Genomic DNA, 16,916 nt, shown 5'->3' with positions numbered 1-16,916 from the left:
TCTTCGAACAATCCTAGCCTCTGATTTTCGGAAACTTGTTTATTGAAATATGGCCGTCGGATATGTTACATTTCTAACCGTCCAATAAATGTACATCGATCGGATCCTCACATTATCAAATAAACATAATTATTTTTCATAATAGATTAACTGGGACACATAAGTTGGACGGTTTGTCTGATTTTTCCACGTATGAATCTTGCCACGTATGAATTTCTAAGTGCCTGAATATCGTCCATCACCTCTGCCGGAGTATCAAAGTTATCTCTTTGTTATTCTTGGATACTCTGGTAACTGTGATGGTTGATGCTCGTGAACAGAAGTCGTACACGTGGAATAGACGTAATTTAAATAAAGGACCCAAAAGTAGGGACCACAGTAGATGGGGAATGGATCCAAAGATCAGATAGATTAGATGACGCTGACCACCTAAAGTGGACATCTATGACCTGACTTTGGACTGTTCATATTTTTCATCTCAACCGTCCATTAATTGTTCATAGATCTTCCACTTACGATAATATTTTCAGGCTAGAATCTAGAGTATGGTCCTTTTATAGTGGGACCACAATTTGGACAGATTAATTATTTGTAAACGCATACTAAATGTACAATTTATATACGCCTGTGTATAGAGCATCAAACTCTGCCAGAGTATAAAAGTTTCCCACTCTCTACTTTTTATCACTTCTAAGAATTCATCCTCTTCCTTTTTTTACCCCCTCCATTCCTTTCCGCTCTCTCCCTCTCTCTCTCTCTCTCTCTCTCACACCTATGGATTCCTCTGCTTTCTGCAATGACAACCTATGGATTCCTCTGCTTTCTGCAATGACATCTATAAAAGACTGTCTTTGTATAAACTCATAAAAAATACTCATTTGGGTCTTCTACAGAACCCTGAAAAAACCTTCTCATTTCCATGGCTGAAGAGGCTCCTAAAACCCTCTTCTTCTTCTTCCTTCATCTCTTCGCTATCTGTTGTTCAGGTCAGTCTAACTCTCTCTCTCTCTCTCTCTCTCTCTCTCTCTCTCTCATTAGTATGAAAACCATAAACAAAAGAGAAAAAACTAATTTTTTAGTATTTGCTCTTTTAACTTGAAAGTACTCTGTGTGTGTGTGTGTGTGTGTGTGTGTGTGTGTAAAACCATCAAAATGTTGTCTTGAATGCTTAATGAAAGTAGTCTAATTTTGAGATAGAATTTAGAGAGATGGAGACATGTCTTCCCTCTCTGGTTCTGAAGAATCTTGGGTTTTGAATATGAGAAAATGTTCCAAAAAAAGAAAGAAAAGGAATACAATTCCTATTTCTTTCAAGCAATTATCAGATTATATATTCATCTTTAAGGAATTGCTCAAATGCCTTTCATCTTCTTCTTCTTCTTTTTTTCATGTGGTATTTCTGGTTTCTTCACTCATTAGTTGAGAGTTTTGTCAGTTGTGGCAACCCACCTTGCTGAATTTGTACACCCCCATTTTCCTTTTTTCTGAACTCAGACATTATAATAGTGTGCTAGTTCAATACCCAAAAATTGAAATAGGGTGTATGCAAATCGCAACAGGGTGGGTCTGGGGATTACTATCCATCACTTAGTTTGGCTTCTCTTGCATTTTCCTTCAGGATCTATGGTAGGCTTTTCATACGATGCAAGGAAAAACTATGCATTCTCATCACCTGCCGAAACTCTCTCTTTCCTGATGAAAAATGGGGTCCCAAGCTCTCAGATCAGGGTCTTTGTTGTAGACCACAGGCCATTTGATTCGCTCTCTAACACTGGTGTATCTGTTGATCTCTGTGTGAACAAAACCAACATTGAGATCCTGCAAAAATCAAAAGCTTCAGCTGTTTCATGGGTTAGAACCCGCATCGTGACCTTTCTACCACATGTAAAAATCACTAGCATTTTAGTTAGTAGTAGGGAATTGCTAGTGAAGAATGAGATTCATTTGCTCCCACCCATCTTGAATTTGATCCGTTCGGCCCTCAAAAGCTTCGACCTTGATCGCCAGGTGAAAGTCTCGGCTGCGTTCCCGCTGTCCATGATAGAGAATTCAGACAAAAATAGCAGAAAAGAGCTGATGAGGGTCATGGATTTTGTTAGGAAGTATCAATCTTTTATTGTTGTAGAGACTAGTATCAATGGAGAATTGAGCTTGGGAGATCAATTCATTAAATTGACAGTAGAAAAAGCTGTGTCTGTGGCTCTTCTTCCTTGTACAGATATTCCCATGGTTTTGAATGTTCGGAGCTCTGCAGTTCCTAGTGCAGTTGAAGTATCTGAATTCTCTGTGAAAATGGCAAAATCCATGGAAACCCATGCTCAGATAATCAATAGGATATGTGGGTTATTCGTGGAGATTACTCCAATGGGAGAATCTGTGCAGAGAGAGCTCAACAGAGAAGAAGAACAGATCTTCCCTTCTTCCCACAGAGAGCTGATGAATGGTAACAATTTCAATTTGGCATTCAAAACCACTGTCCATGATACAACATTCACACCTACAACCCCCATAAGCAATCCTGAGACGACACCTGTCACCGTCCCCTCTACGAACCCCACCCCAACGATCGTCACCGTCCCCTCCACCAATCCCATCACCGTCCTGCCGACGAACCCCGTATCTAGTCCTGTTTCAACACCGATCACGGTCCCAGTATCAACACCCATCACAGTTCCCTCCACCATTCCTGTCCCACCGCCACCAGCAGCACCAATAACCAATCCAGTCATAACACCCATCACAGTCCCCGTGACACCGCCCATAACCAATCCTGTAACAACCTATCCAATTCCTCCACCTGGCAGCACTCCCATTACCACTCCCATTACAACCCCGCCAATGCCTCCGGCGACGACAAACCCCCCCACGGTTTCAGGGCAGAGCTGGTGCATGGCGAAGACAGGCGCATTGGACAGTTCACTTCAGGCAGCACTGGATTATGCATGTGGGATCGGCGGCGCTGACTGCTCAGCAATCCAACAGACTGGGAACTGCTACAATCCAAACACCCTTCATGATCATGCTTCCTATGCGTTTAACAGCTACTACCAGAAGAATCCATCGGCGACAAGCTGCGATTTCGGAGGAACTGCTACAGTTGTCAACACTAATCCAAGTAAGAGAAGGCTCACTCATTAATGAATCTCTGTTCCTTATATTTCTTATAATGGGGGATGATCCCATGTGTTTGAACATGTGCGAGTTCCCATACTTTTGAACTTATGTCGGGCCCGCCATTATGTTTGTGTGGAATCCGAACCATGCGTCAGGTGTGCCACCTCACTATTACTGTACAACCCAAAAATCTGGCCAATCCAAAACTGAGGTGGGCCACACCACAGTGGACAGTGTAAGATTGCGACTAAACCTCTAGATGCATGTGGTGTTGCCGTCGAAGTTACATGGCTGCCTGATTGTTGGGGTGTCCCTTCAATCTAGAAGTTTCTATGGTTTCTGTACCCCTTTGCGTTGATTCCTGTTATTCCTTGTGGCGTGGCCCACCCAAGCTTTGGATTAGGCTGAGTTTTGGGCCCTGATCCAAACATTGGATGGCGCATCGTATCAACAGTTTGGATGAAACAAACATCATGATGGGACCCACACAGCTTGAATGTATGGAACTCACATACGTTTGAACCTGTGATCATTCTCCTCTCATCATCTAAATCTCTGTTCATGACAGATTATATTGCATTAATTTTCAACCCGCCTCAGCTCTAGCTTGTCACATTCAGTTCGGTTGGATTAAAAGCTAATTACTAAGAAATGATAATGTGATTTACCACACAAGTGCTGCCACTTCATCACTTGGGGGCCCACTAGGCTGGTCCACTATCAGATGGGCTACACCTGTATATTGAGACCGTTAGTCTTTCCTTTTTCCCGAAGCATCGATTTTCTCGCACATGTCACCCACCTTATGAGTGGACTGGCTTGATCATAGAGCTAGGGAATGGTTTAAATGGTTCCCACCTGATGAATGGCCCAGATCATCCACACATGCCGGGTTGGTACTTTTCCTGTAAGTCGTCTCCTTAATCTGGGACTAGAGGGGGTGCTTAGGGCCCGTTGGGATACCACCAAATGAGTTACTTTTTTCTACTTACAGCAGTAGATAAGTAACTTATTTCAAATAAGTCAGTTTGGTTTATGATGATGAGTAACTTTTTCACTTTAAAGTACTTAATCACTTCGGATAAATTTTTTTAGCTTTTCTACTTTTTGTAAGTTGCTGAAGAGGGCATAAGAGAGACGAAAGAGAGGAGAAGTTGATAAATATGCTGTTTACCAAACATACTTATCTTCTTAATAAGCAGAAGCTAATGTTAAGTTACTTGTGGCATAAGTAACTTATCTTAAGCAACTTACAATCCAAACGGGCCCTTAGTGATCATATCAGCGAGATTAAGTTGGCTTTTTTGGGCCCTCTTCAAAGCTAATTTCTTGGCACCCCTTATTATCCAGGGATGACTGTAGAAATGCGTTGGCCTCGATTTCAACAAAGGCCTCCCTCCATGTAAGGGCACTTTCAACATAAATGGCATCATTGTTGATCTGGTCTCTTTGTCAACCGAGTTTAGTCATGTTTCAAGGGTCCCATTCTCCGTTATGGATTTACACACGAAGGGAGACTGTCTCACCCTTTTCTTCTTGTTGGGTCACATATCTGGGGCTGGACTGACTCAACCCAAGTTCAGGTCATGTCGGGTCGGGTTGGGTTGGAAAACTCCAACTCAATTTGAAATCAGGTTGAATTCGGGTTCAACAAATTCAGGACGGGTTAGGTCAGGTTTAGTCCGCTCAGGGTTGAGTATGGAGGAATTTGGGTTGGGCACATCAAGTTGGAATTTAGGTTGGGTCCTCATGAGGGTCAACCCTATTATATGATTTTATTAATTTTATTCTTTATTTAACTAATTTAAAAATAAAATTCATGCTGATTGGTGTCCATACCAGAGGTTTTTTTTTTTCTGGATTTCAATATTAAAAATAAAAAAGCATCTATCTGGTATGAATCCTCATTCATGTGCAAAACTAGTCCTGACAGGACCAGGTGGGACATCTGGGTTTGGATGCCCATATGCAGACTGGATAGGACCAAATCCAATTCCCTTCGTCCGGATGCAGATGCACCAGTATCACACCTGGGTCCAACCAGTTAATAGCCCTATGTCCTAGCATCTCTTGACCTAAATTGCATGACCAAGTGCAGTTTAGTGGATGGAAATGACCATTTTGCACTGTTGCTGTTTGGAAGTGAAAAGCCATACTGATCATTAAAAAAATCAAGGTAAAATAACCCATATCAGTCAAAGGTTGATTTTGACACCAAGCACTGGTTGGTGGACCATGCCATATCTATATCATGATTTTTTATTTATTTATTTTTATTTTTTGGGTGCAATTGCCATGCAAAATGGAAGCATTGTCTCTTAGATTCTTACACCTTTTCACTTCCTGCAGGTACTGGATCTTGCATCTACCCTACCTCAAGGTATGAACTGGAGTTAAACACAAAAACCAATTCATACCATTCTATGGCTGTCCGATCATTTGATCGGATGCTTAAATGTTTTGGAGACCAATGCCCATGGCCCCCACACCCACCCAATTGCACGGCGGTTGCATGACGACCATCCAATTAAAATGATCAGACAGCTGTGAACATGTCCTTTAACTTGACAAGGGCATTTACTTCTTCATATTCTAGTAGTAACTGCCTAATCTGGATTTGCAGCTCTAGTGCTTCTTCATCAACATCACCCACGTCCACATCCACATCACCCCCATCCACATCCTCATCATCGTCATCATCCGTACTGAACACAAACAATGCCAGCTCAACCAACGTTTTCGGGCCTCAACCTCAAGTTGATCCGAACCACTCAGCACCTGTCACCGCCAATCTCCATATGATGTTTGCCTTGGCATCACTGACGTCATCCTTCATTACAGGCAAGCTTCTCCTGATACATGGGTAAATTTTTTTACTTGAGTTGGAATCACTCTTATCTGAAACTAGGGCAGACTAGGGCAGGCAGGAGCAGTGTACACTTGTATGTATTTGTAGAAGAGAAGCTGCTATTGTATGGTCCAGATACAGTTCTACTAACTTGTTCTACCGAAATCGCCCCCTATGGGAGCAGCAGCTGTGTCTGCAAATGAGATCTTAGATTAGATCATTTGATTTCCAAAGTTCTCACTGTTACAATATATAACAAAAGACTTGCTTCTTTAGTCAAAGACCTGTGGCAAACAGCCAAACAAACTGTAATTGTTTCCCCTGTTATATGGCTGATTCTAAAGAGGGACTTTCTGTCACTTTCATATGGTATATAGGTTACCAGGCTGCTGTGGGGCCAACTTCAATTGTTCCATTGTTTCCTCCCCCCCTCCTGCCCTCTGTACAAAGAAAAACAGGATGTTCCTAATCTTAGGTGGGCCATGATTCAGGGAACCATTTGAAAGCATTCCTTAAGGCCTTAAAAGTTTGGAGTGGATTAGGTGCAGCCCTAATCCATGGGGTCCACCTTGGTGCATGTGTTGTATATCCATGCCATCCACCCATTTTGTCAAATCATTTTAGGGCATGAGCCCAAAAAAGAATCCCATACAAATCTCAGGTGGACCATACTCTAAGAAACCAGAGTGATTGATCTTCCCACCATTAAAAACTTCCCAGGGGGCTTCCTAGCGCCCACTGTAATGTTTATTTGCCATCCAACCTGTTGATATGGTCACAAGCCTGGATGAAGGGAAATTTTATCAGCTTGATCCAAAACTTGTGTGGCCTATATAAGTTCTCAATGGTCAATCACCACTGTTTCCCATGGTAGGGTTGCCCTGAGATTTGGATCTGCTTCATTTTAGGGCATGAGCCCAAAAATCCAAAAATGAACTGGAATACATGCATCAAGGCAAGGACCGGACCCTCTTGGGCGAGGCCAAGGCCTCACCTTATCCACTCACTCAAAATTCACATGGGATGGCCCAGTAATAGGTTGATCTTTGGTGTCCCTTCATTACAGGGAGGTGCATCTGGGAATGGTGTAGATGGCATTTAGACAACACTGGCAGCCCAAACAATTGGGAATATTTTATTGTTTGGCTTTCCCTCAAAATTGTTCCCTGCAGTGTGGCCCACCTGAGTTCCCATTGGAGTGATTTTTAGACCCATGGCTCAGCATCAAAGGGAGCAGAGCAAGTAATGCACGAGATGGATCTGATGCGGGGCAGCTCAGCTGCCCAGTGGTGGTACCGTTGAAATTGTGGGTCTTAAATGCCACAGAGCAGTCCGATTTTTACTTGCTCAAAGGGTCACCATCGTAGGAACCTGTCATAAAGAAATCATTCTTGACTTCAATCATACTTTCTGGAAAAAAAAAAGACAACTAATATACATAAACATCATAAAGAGTATTTTATATAACTACCTACCAAACCTTTCTTCTTCCGATCCGTAAAAAGAAAAGGCTCTTCTGTATCTTTCTTCTTTTCTTTATACATACATATGGTAATAGGAGAGAATTGTATTTTATTTTCAATTTTGTTATCGCTTGGCAAATACAACTAAGACAAGCATAGACATGGAAACCACAATCTTGAAGCCAGAGCTCTCCCAGAAGTTCTGCTTGTCGTTGGTACATCCACCGCCGCACTGTTGCTTCATTGCCAGCTGATCCCTCAGCTCCTTCAGAGCTTTGTCCCTTCTCTCTCCCATCTGTGTACATATACCACCAGCAACAGAAAGTGCGGGGAAAAAAAATCAAGAGAGCCACATTCCCTTACAAATACTGTGGCACTCCAACCGTGTGTGTGTGTGTGAGAGAGAGGTTTAAGGAGAATGAAAGAACTAGGGAATGAAGAAACAGTAATTTGGAGGGGCAGAGTTTCAGTACAAAATCATATCCCATCGACTTGAGGCTTCTTTGCAAGTATTATCTTTCTCCTTGTGATATTAAGAAAAAATGCAAAAAATAAATATAAAAAAAGGAAAACCACATCTTTTTTAAAGAGAATAAATTGACAGACATGTTAACTAGGCTAGGCCATCATGACAACCAACTTCATTTCCGTCATTCCTGTTCATTTAAACCCCATCTTTCATACTAAAATGGAATATAACCGTTGGATGCAGTACGCATGCTATGCTTCAAGACCATTTCTGAAACATAGATATATCCTCTAATTTTCCAACAGTATAACGTGTTAACATGGTAACTTGTTTTAGTAAATAGTTAAAAGTTGTTCAAGAGAAATTATATCCTCTAATTTTCCAACAGTATAACGTGTTAACATGGTAACTTGTTTTAGTAAATAGTTAAAAGTTGTTCAAGAGAAATTACTCTTAAGTCAGAAGCTATGTATACATTGTACAGATGGGTATCTTTTTAGTTACTTGTTTTAGTAAGCCACTAAAATAGTGAAGCTGTTGAAGGGAAATTAGTCCAGTCAGAAGCTATGTATACAGAGTAACACATGGGTATCTTTTAAGTTACTTGTTTTCGTAAGCCACTAAAATAGTTAAGCTGTTCAAGAGAAATTACTCCCAAGCCAGAAGTTATGCAAAGTAACACACATCCTTTTAGTTTCTTGTTTTAGTACGCGACTAAAATAGTTGAGCTGTTCAAGTGAAATTACTCCAGGTCAGAGGTTATGTATGCAAAGTAACAAATGGGTATCTTATCACAGGGGAGTGCTGGCCCATGCAGTAGTGCAAAAGCATGGGGGAAGCTTGATGGGCCTCCCCCACAAGAAATTAATTTAATATCATGTGGGCAAAGGCCCACGTATTAGGTATTAAACTGATGAGAACAGATATCTATAGTAAATAACTAAAAATATCGGTAACTTCAAACTTTTCCCGTCTTATGTGAGAACAAATAACAGACTAGAACATACCCCCAAAAAAAGTTTATTTAAAAAAAAAAAATCTTTGAGAAACTCAATTCCATTGTAAACGAATTTAGGGGCTGTTTGTTTTTTAATTCACCAAGGTAAATCCCTGCAAATAGGTAATAATTAATTACCAATGTAATGGGTTGCTTTTTTAACACAAACAGTGGGAATTGAATGCCTACCATTAAAAACTTTTTGGGGATCCTAGAAGTTTTCGATCTGATATTTGTGTTTTCTTATCCATGCCCGTGTGATCTTATGAACAGGTTAGATGACAAATAAACAATCTTGAGGACCCCAGCAAGAAAAAACTTTTCAACAGTGGATATTACGACCATGGTTTCCTGTGGTGTGGGCCACTTGAGCTTCGGATCTGCCTCATTTTTGGGCGCATGCACTGAAATGTTCTGATAAAATGGATGGACAGCATGGATGTGTCACATACATCATAGTGGGCCCCGCAAATTTAAGTCAGTTCAGACCACTTTTCGAGGAGGAAATACTCGTAACTTTCAAACAAGGGTAAAAAGTAATAACTTGCTATTCACATGGTATTTACGCAAGAAATGAAAAATCAAACACCCCCAAAGTTGAAAGCAGTTTACTGTACTGAGATTATGAATATATACTTATACACGCGAGTGTGTTTGGCAGACCATTTCAAAAACATAAGCAATTGACATAACATTGCATGGGAAATGACAGGACTAAATGACAAGAGATGAAACATATTTTTGCTTATATGCTTGTCTTTTGCTCTTTTGTTGTCCTGTAATTGTGTATAGTGCTTTTGTCTGCCTTTGAGGGCACATCACATTATTTGTTTCCCATGTTTGAATACACACACACACACACATGACAAATCACAATATGCCCTCCAGGTTAGACAAATAATGCATTGCCTCTTCACCTAACACATTGTCCACTTGAGTAATGTGGGTTGCCAATATTATCTGCTGCAATGGGCAATGTTGAGCCTCAAACTCATCTAAAAGGAGTTGAAGAAAGCAAGCTGCGGAAAAAAGAAAAAAATAAAGGCAGAAAATTCCATACCCTTTGAAGCTTCCGTGTTTGGGACCGAGCTTCTTGAAGACAGAATTCCAACTTCAATACACGCTTCTTCAGCTCCTGATCAGCTCTCCGGTGTTTCTCCAACTGTTTGATAAACAGGGGAGATTTGGTTACATAAAAGATGGAACAAACATTCAAAACTCTAGCCTCAGCTTGTACTCAAATAAGGATAGAGTAAGATCAGGTTATTCAAGTTGTTGCTAGCAAAGGGAAAAACGAAGAGGGGAACAAGGCATCAACTCCTACAGTGAAAAGCACAAATTGTTATGGTCTATGGAATACGTGCACATGGTAGCTGTCTACAATTTGAGATCCAGCTAACAAATTACTTTCAGTTCAACCCAACCTTATACTTTTAGAACCAAAGAATGATACAAGAAAAACAAGTCAATAATTTGGATGGAAAATAGCAGGGTTTTTTTTTCAACTACAACAAATAAAAAATCACTAGAGCTAGGGATTTTGTATAGAGGAGAATGATTGAGTAGTGACTAAAATGGAGTCATGATTGGCATAATGACAATGGGTCTGCAAAACTATGCATGAAACGGGCCATTTTTTATGGTAGCATTTATGTGACTGTGTGCAACAAATGCAAGAAATAGGAGGCATGAAAGTAGGTACTTCCAAGGGAGAGGAAACTGACTTTACAGTAGTCCTCTAATCTAACCCAAGAAATAGGAAGCATGAAAGTAATTCTTTTAGGATGTGAAAGAGAAAAACAGAGGCATTAAAAAAAGAACACACCTGTTGCTCCAATTCCTTTGTTTTTATCTTCCAATGTGCAGACATAACTCTAATCTCATCTCTCAGTCTGGCTATCTCTTCATCTTTTGCACTTAAATGTTTGTTGATTTTCTCAAAATTCTTGGGAGAAACCTCCTCTAAGATCTTCCTCAGTTCACAGTCCTTGTTAGCTCCAGCTTTGGCAACGGCAACCATAATCTCTTTTTCAATCCTCAAAACTTCATCTTTCAGCTCCCTTTGGGATGCTTCCCTTGATTGGAGGTCCTTCTGCAAATTATCCAACTGCTCTCCTAGCCTGTCGACTCGATCTTCATGCTCCTTCAGTGAACTGTTTTTCTCATCTAACTCTCTCAACAAGGCCACACACTGAAGCTGCGCTGATTGAGCTGATGCAGCACTAGCATCTGCAGTTGCTTTAGTGACTGAAAGCTGTGATTTTAGATCATCCAACTCCTTGATGTACTGGTATTGCATAAGACAATGGGGTTGTGATTAGAGAAAGGGTAAATACAACCAATCGGTGGTCTAGACAATATCTAAAAATAAGAAGTAAAAAAATAAAGAAGAAGAAGATGCCACTTCGACCAATATAGCAAACACACTTGAGAACCTCGAGTGCACGTGGCATGATGACTTGTCATTTGCACCATCCAATCTAGTTGCACATACCATGGATAGCTGATTATTCAAAAACAGAGATCAGATGATCCTAGCCATCAGATCATCAGAATCTAAAGAATCACTATGGAAGAAAAATAATTGATTACCATACATTCAGTGCAGGAAATTGAGAAAGAAGTGATGGATATTATTCTCTACTAGCTGTGATTTTTTAAACATAGAACCAACATAATTAAGTCCAGCTAGATCCATGGCCCCGATTGACAAAGTACCTTGCCACGCATACTGCAGAAGGATTGCTCTATGATATTCCAGTTCTTCCCACTCTACTGTATTAAAGGATAAGCACAAAAACATTGCAGCTTTCTGAAACTATTATTCTCTACTAGCTGTGATTTTTTAAACATAGAACTAACATAATAAGTCCAGCTAGATCCATGGCCCCGATTGACAAAGTACCTTGCCACACATACTGCAGAAGGATTGCTCTATGATATTCCAGTTCTTCCCACTCTACTGTATTAAAGGATAAGCACAAAAACATTGCTGCTTTCTGAAACTATTAAATGACAGCATCATTCCCGCTTTAAAAATCTGAATAACGCTTCCCACAATTGGGATTTGCATGAAGTGGTTTAATCAATAGGAATTAACTCGGGCCAACAATGAATTCTTATGGATTCTTTATTATTAAAGATAGGTATTTACGGAAACATACAAATTTGGAAAGGAAAACTAAGCTACCAAGAGTGGAATTACAATCATGAAAATATATAACCAGCGAGCTTGCTTCTGACGTTGATTGAGAAAGCTAAAAATGATTTAAGGCCAAAGTGACGTGATAAGAACACAGTCAAAAATTGGAGTTCCATGTCCAAATATCCTATGCAAGAGAATGTTTCAATTTCTTTTCAGTAAGAAGAAATCTTGTTGTAAATTAGGACCCTCTTCGGGAGCCAGGAAAGTAGTTTTCATGGAAAATACTTTCCAAGAAAATGAAATTTCCCCCTGATTCGTTCACTTTTTGTGGGATACATTTTCCAAATAAGTAATTTAAAATGTTCATGAGCAATCATTTGAGTTAAGTGCCACCTATCATCAACCAAATGAATGCCAACCAGCTATTCACCTATATTCAAACTCTCTGAGATCTGAATACGCATTCAAATCCTCATTGGAAACTTGCTGCTCAAGACCAGGTTCTATTCAAGCTTGCGGTTCAATTATAGAATGTTGACTCCAATTGGAGGAGGCTAACCCTACTTCAAAAGGTGACGAGAGGATATGGTTTTTAGTTAAACATCAAGAGCTCATCCTTTAATTGATAGCTTAAGAAATTATTTCAGCAGGATAATTAATGAGGAGGTTTGTTACCAAAATAGATACTATGAGACAGATTTTTGCTCCTCAGCCACTCCTCTTCCTTCCATATCCAGTAGCAAAGGATAAAACACGTCATAAGACATCTTGAAGGTTAAATAGAAACAATGATCAAAGTCCAAGACATTCTTAAAAGCAACAATGTCTGGAACTGGAGCATTGAATGGTTTAGGGAATTACAATAGCTTGTAGAATAACCGTGATCATCAAATGTATGTAACAAGTTATGGCATCCACAGAAAGGCATCTCTCAACTTACAAAGTACGAAATCTGAATGCTATTCCACACCCAATCATCATCAACTAATTGGCCAACCAGAATGCCCACCCACTGAGAACTTAACATTAGGACTAAGATTATTAACTAATCCATGACATTAAAATGTGACTTGGCAAATAAAATCACAAGGGATCATTAGTCACCAGTTTCTGCCTTCGAGCATAATTAATTTCCACAGGATCCCTTGCTTCACGGTATGAAACAATTAAATTCTCAATTATTGTGTTAATGCTCACAATGCATGGGAGCATGGTTAGTTAATCAGCAGTATTAGTGTATTACACTCACCTGTTGAATTTTTCCTTTTTCGATTTTTTTGGTTTGCCATCACGCTCTAATTTATATGTGCCTACAAAGTCAAAGCGAGCAACAGCATCCAACGAAAACATACCGGCCCACTCTGATATGCATTACAGGTGTCTGATTCAAGGCCAATACCTGCCGATATGGGGCTGTTCCAGCTGTGTGATATAAGAAATTGGGGATCCAGCTGTGTGATATAAGAATTTGGGGATCCAACACGCAATAGCTGCAAAACTATAAGATACTTTTTCCCACATTTTCTTCTCAAACCCTCCTTTTTAAATGTAGGGCCTTATCCTTGATTAGAGGCGGCCGTTCCAGAAATTATTGGCAAAAGGCTGGACCCAGGCCAAAGCGGGGGTTTGGAAATAGTTTTCAACCACAATTGACGCGCCGCAGTTATAACCTCACTACCTACGCCATTGCCCCACGCGCAAAGATTTCTTCTTCTCAAAACCCCTAAATAGGATAAGGAACAATAGATTCAACCAGCCAAAGCTCATAAAAAAAGATTAGATCCTCTTTATGGTGGGCTCAAAGAAACCGGCAGTAGTACAGCCTACAAAAGAACAATGTACAGCAGACCTCATGGGGCCACATCAAACACAATCAGGAACTACAAAACAGACATGGCTAGATGAGAAAAATTCCAAATAAGTTCCTTGGGAAACTTATAGCTCGCCATTCTCTTGGGCCCAGTTTTTTTTTGTTTTGTTTTTTTATCTGTCTCTCGGCGGCTTTGTATCTTGAAATAGCTGGTTATTGATTCATTGTCTATATGATAGGCGAGGCATGTTTATTTTTGTGATGGGAAAGATGTTAAAAAAAAATTAAATTAAAAAAAACAAAAAAATTACGGGTGGTATGAGCCCACCTTTCTTAAAAATAAAAACAAATACCAAACAGATGAAACAACCAAAACAGGTACCGATTCTCACCTCCTGTGCGCTCGACGCAGACAACTGCAACTGGCTGCTCCTCTCCTCCAAGTTCCTCTGCAATCTGCAAATCTGCTCCTCCATGCTCTTGGCCTTTGTCTCCGCAGCCTGTGAAATCTCAAAATCATTTAAACTGGAACTAATCTACATGCCCAATAATAATAATAATAATAATAAATAGAGCCAAATACATGCCTGTCTTGTTACGCTTTCTCGAGCAAAGGATTCTTCTCGCGAAGCAAGCCTGTTACGAACATCCTTGAGCTCGGCCGCCAATGAGACAACGTTGCGCCGGAAGCTCTGCTTCTTCTCCGTCAGATCCTTCAATAGAGGATCTATCTCTCGAGCACTCGACGACGAAGAGGCCATCTCCAACTCCGACATCACCAAGAACTAAAAATAAAAAAATGAAATTTCCAGAAACCCCAATTCAATACATGAACAGTAACCTACAGCATCGCAGACTCCCCATTCTCGTGATCCTGATAACAAACGCGGTGTGCTCAACTACTAATCCTGCGCACCAGCTACTCCAATTTTTATTCTTTTTTAAAAAAACCCAACGATCAGTCGGTGTCAGTGCATTGAAAATCCTGTTTCGTTGCCTGACGCAACCATCCATTTATTTATTTCATGTCACGTCAAACAAACGGTCATTTTTTAAGACTTTTCGTTTTTTCCTTTTTCTTTATTTTTTGAAAAATCGCAGACCTCAACAAATAAAATAAAAGAGTCGAAATTATCTTCTTTTTTTTATATATATAGGCCTGAAAAAGCATGCAACCTATAAAAAAAAAAACTCCAGAAAAATACAAAAAGAGTCGAAATTATCTTTTTTTTTCTTATTTTTTATATAGGGCTGAAAAAGCTGGAAACCTACAAAACTTCACAAAAATACAAAAAGAGCAGAAAAATCACATCCTTCTCGTTTTCTCACACATGCAAGGGAAGAGGGATTACAGCCACATGTTCGTCTACAGCCTCCTTTCTTGACAGATGGAAACAAAAGGAATAACTCGAAAAAAAAAAGCTCCTTACCAGCGATGGAAACAAGCGAAAGCTCTTGGAAATGCGATGCTAAGCTTGCAGAGAAGCCAATCTTCAAGTTTCGCTCCCTTTTGAGGAAAATACTGAGTAAATCGCCTCCGCAACTAAGATGCTGGCGAATTCTGCTCGCCTTGCGTAAATAGTTGTCTAAAACCTTCAATCCCTTTGTTTACAGCCCTGTCTCTGCCAAAAAGATCTCCGATGCGCGTTCTCCCGGCAGCAAGCAGTAAAAATACTCAGAAAATTAAGAATCTTGGAGCAGAATGGTAATTTCGTCCATGCGCAGGGCATTAAAGCTGCAAGAACAGCGATTTTACTATCAGGTCGCTTTCAATGCCGTAAATCCGTGAAGAACCGCGATAAATCAGTGAAAATCTCTTTCATGGACTAGTTTTCTTCATCAGCTCGCTGTTTCTGCCGATTCCTCAGAAAATACGGTGCCTTCGTCCTTTCACAGGCTTTAAAGCGGCGAAAACAGCTGTTTCGCGGTCAGATCGCTCTCAATACCGTAAATCCATCCAAAAACACGGCAGAACAGTAAACCTCTTCAAGAAAATCGGTCATCGACCTCGTTTCCTCACCTGAAGCTGTAACTTCTTCCCTATACAGAGCTTAGAAGCTGCTAGAACCGCGATTTTACTGTCGGATCTCTTTCGGTATCGTAAATCCGTGAAGAAACGCGGTGAAAGAGTGAATCTGCTCCAAGGAAATCGATAATGGGCTTCGTTTCTTCGTCTAACTAATTTTTTTTCCCTGCCTGCTCTTCAACGAATCTACAGAAATGTTGGAAAACCCATCATTTCAGAGGGAAAAGAAAAGAAAAAAAAAACGCCCGTTCGATCGCCTTCAGGTGATTCGAATCATCGAAAAACGGAAGAAAAGAACGAAAACCAACCAGATCAAATCCGTCAAAACTGCTACTTCGAGAGAGAAACCAAGATCGAAAGCCTAGAAATGTAGTATTTTCGGCGTTCCTTATTTCAAACGAGCGTTTTACAGCTGTTGCTGTAGTTAAAATGGACAAGCTGGAGGTTGGGACTGGGGCGCAGAGGTTCGGAGACTATGGCTTTTATAATTTGTGCTTCGGGAGGCTCCGAAGCTCAGGTTCGGAAACGAACCTCTCGTTCGGTTTGACCAGAGCGCGGCAAATCCAAATTTCGACTTTGATCGTTTGCTGCCGTACACGTGGCATTGCCCCTTATCATGTGTACACGTGTTTCGCAGTGATGATCGGGCCAACCCGGATTGTGAATACGCCATTTCTCGTTGGGACGTGGTTTGGCTAGTGACCCCACCGCGTCCTTCTCGTTGGGCCCACGTGTAACTGGTTCGAATCCCTCACCCGCGACGGACGCATATTGCATTCTGTGTGCCTGATGTATGTGTTATCCACTCCGTTCATTTTGCTGGCCTACCGTTAAAAACTTTTATTTGCCATCCACCAATAGATAAGCTCACGTAAATATCAGCTTGATCTAAAACTGTGGGCCCACAAGTTTTCAACGGTGGGCGTTCAATCACTACTTTTACGGTTGTGTGGTCCACCTGAGATTTGGATCTACCTCATTTCACGCTCATGCCCTGAAATGATTTTAGAAAAATGAATGGGACCCACCATGAAGTGACCTCAC

At 40.6% G+C, this 16,916-nt stretch overlaps 2 protein-coding genes, 1 non-coding gene and 1 pseudogene across 6 annotated transcripts; 1 reads left to right on the top strand and 3 right to left on the bottom strand.

Annotated features, from left to right (window-relative positions):
- Positions 1–816: 816 nt before the first annotated feature.
- LOC131231437 (uncharacterized threonine-rich GPI-anchored glycoprotein PJ4664.02-like) lies at positions 817–6,243 on the top strand. Its single transcript, XM_058227621.1, has 4 exons — positions 817–986; positions 1,619–3,115; positions 5,464–5,494; positions 5,738–6,243. Exons 1-4 carry the CDS (start codon positions 920–922, stop codon positions 5,979–5,981), a joined length of 1,839 nt encoding a protein of 612 aa, XP_058083604.1. The 5' UTR covers positions 817–919; the 3' UTR covers positions 5,982–6,243.
- A 1,154-nt stretch (positions 6,244–7,397) lies between these two features.
- On the bottom strand, positions 7,398–16,308 carry LOC131231438 (nuclear envelope-associated protein 2-like). Of its 4 annotated transcripts, XM_058227624.1 has the most exons (8): positions 16,181–16,308; positions 15,867–16,058; positions 15,277–15,581; positions 14,434–14,631; positions 14,239–14,346; positions 10,717–11,178; positions 9,952–10,053; positions 7,398–7,720 (listed from the first exon to the last, which is right to left on the bottom strand). In XM_058227624.1, exons 4-8 carry the CDS (start codon positions 14,620–14,622, stop codon positions 7,550–7,552), a joined length of 1,032 nt encoding a protein of 343 aa, XP_058083607.1. In that variant the 5' UTR covers positions 14,623–14,631; positions 15,277–15,581; positions 15,867–16,058; positions 16,181–16,308; the 3' UTR covers positions 7,398–7,549. The 4 variants fall into 4 exon arrangements, with proteins under 4 accessions (XP_058083607.1, XP_058083605.1, XP_058083608.1 ...); XM_058227622.1 differs by having other exon boundaries at positions 15,867–16,286; XM_058227625.1 differs by lacking the exons at positions 15,277–15,581; positions 15,867–16,058; positions 16,181–16,308 and having other exon boundaries at positions 14,434–14,938.
- On the bottom strand, positions 8,691–8,844 carry LOC131232037 (U2 spliceosomal RNA; annotated as a pseudogene).
- On the bottom strand, positions 13,589–13,741 carry LOC131232069 (U4 spliceosomal RNA). Its single transcript, XR_009164673.1, has one exon. It is a non-coding gene; the product is annotated as a U4 spliceosomal RNA (small nuclear RNA).
- Positions 16,309–16,916: the final 608 nt, after the last annotated feature.

This window comes from Magnolia sinica, chromosome 17, assembly GCF_029962835.1.
Source record: "Magnolia sinica isolate HGM2019 chromosome 17, MsV1, whole genome shotgun sequence".
Taxonomy (NCBI): Eukaryota; Viridiplantae; Streptophyta; class Magnoliopsida; order Magnoliales; family Magnoliaceae; genus Magnolia; species Magnolia sinica.
The sequence above is the reverse complement of the archived record's forward strand: the minus strand, read 5'-3'. Positions and strand labels throughout refer to the sequence as shown.

What these genes read in the sequence shown, in the direction of transcription:
- LOC131231438 (XM_058227624.1), bottom strand. Translation starts at nt 14,622, where the DNA reads ATGTCGGAGTTGGAGATGGCCTCTTCGTCGTCGAGTGCTCGAGAGATA. An exon ending in CTGCGTCGAGCGCACAGGAG is followed by an intron (nt 11,179 to 14,238) that starts GTGAGAATCGGT and finishes ATGCAATACCAG; the next exon opens with TACATCAAGGAGTTGGATGA. An exon ending in AAACACGGAAGCTTCAAAGG is followed by an intron (nt 7,721 to 9,951) that starts GTATGGAATTTT and finishes ATATGTACACAG; the next exon opens with ATGGGAGAGAGAAGGGACAA.
- LOC131231437 (XM_058227621.1), top strand. Translation starts at nt 920, where the DNA reads ATGGCTGAAGAGGCTCCTAAAACCCTCTTCTTCTTCTTCCTTCATCTC. An exon ending in CTTCGCTATCTGTTGTTCAG is followed by an intron (nt 987 to 1,618) that starts GTCAGTCTAACT and finishes ATTTTCCTTCAG; the next exon opens with GATCTATGGTAGGCTTTTCA. An exon ending in AGTTGTCAACACTAATCCAA is followed by an intron (nt 3,116 to 5,463) that starts GTAAGAGAAGGC and finishes CACTTCCTGCAG; the next exon opens with GTACTGGATCTTGCATCTAC.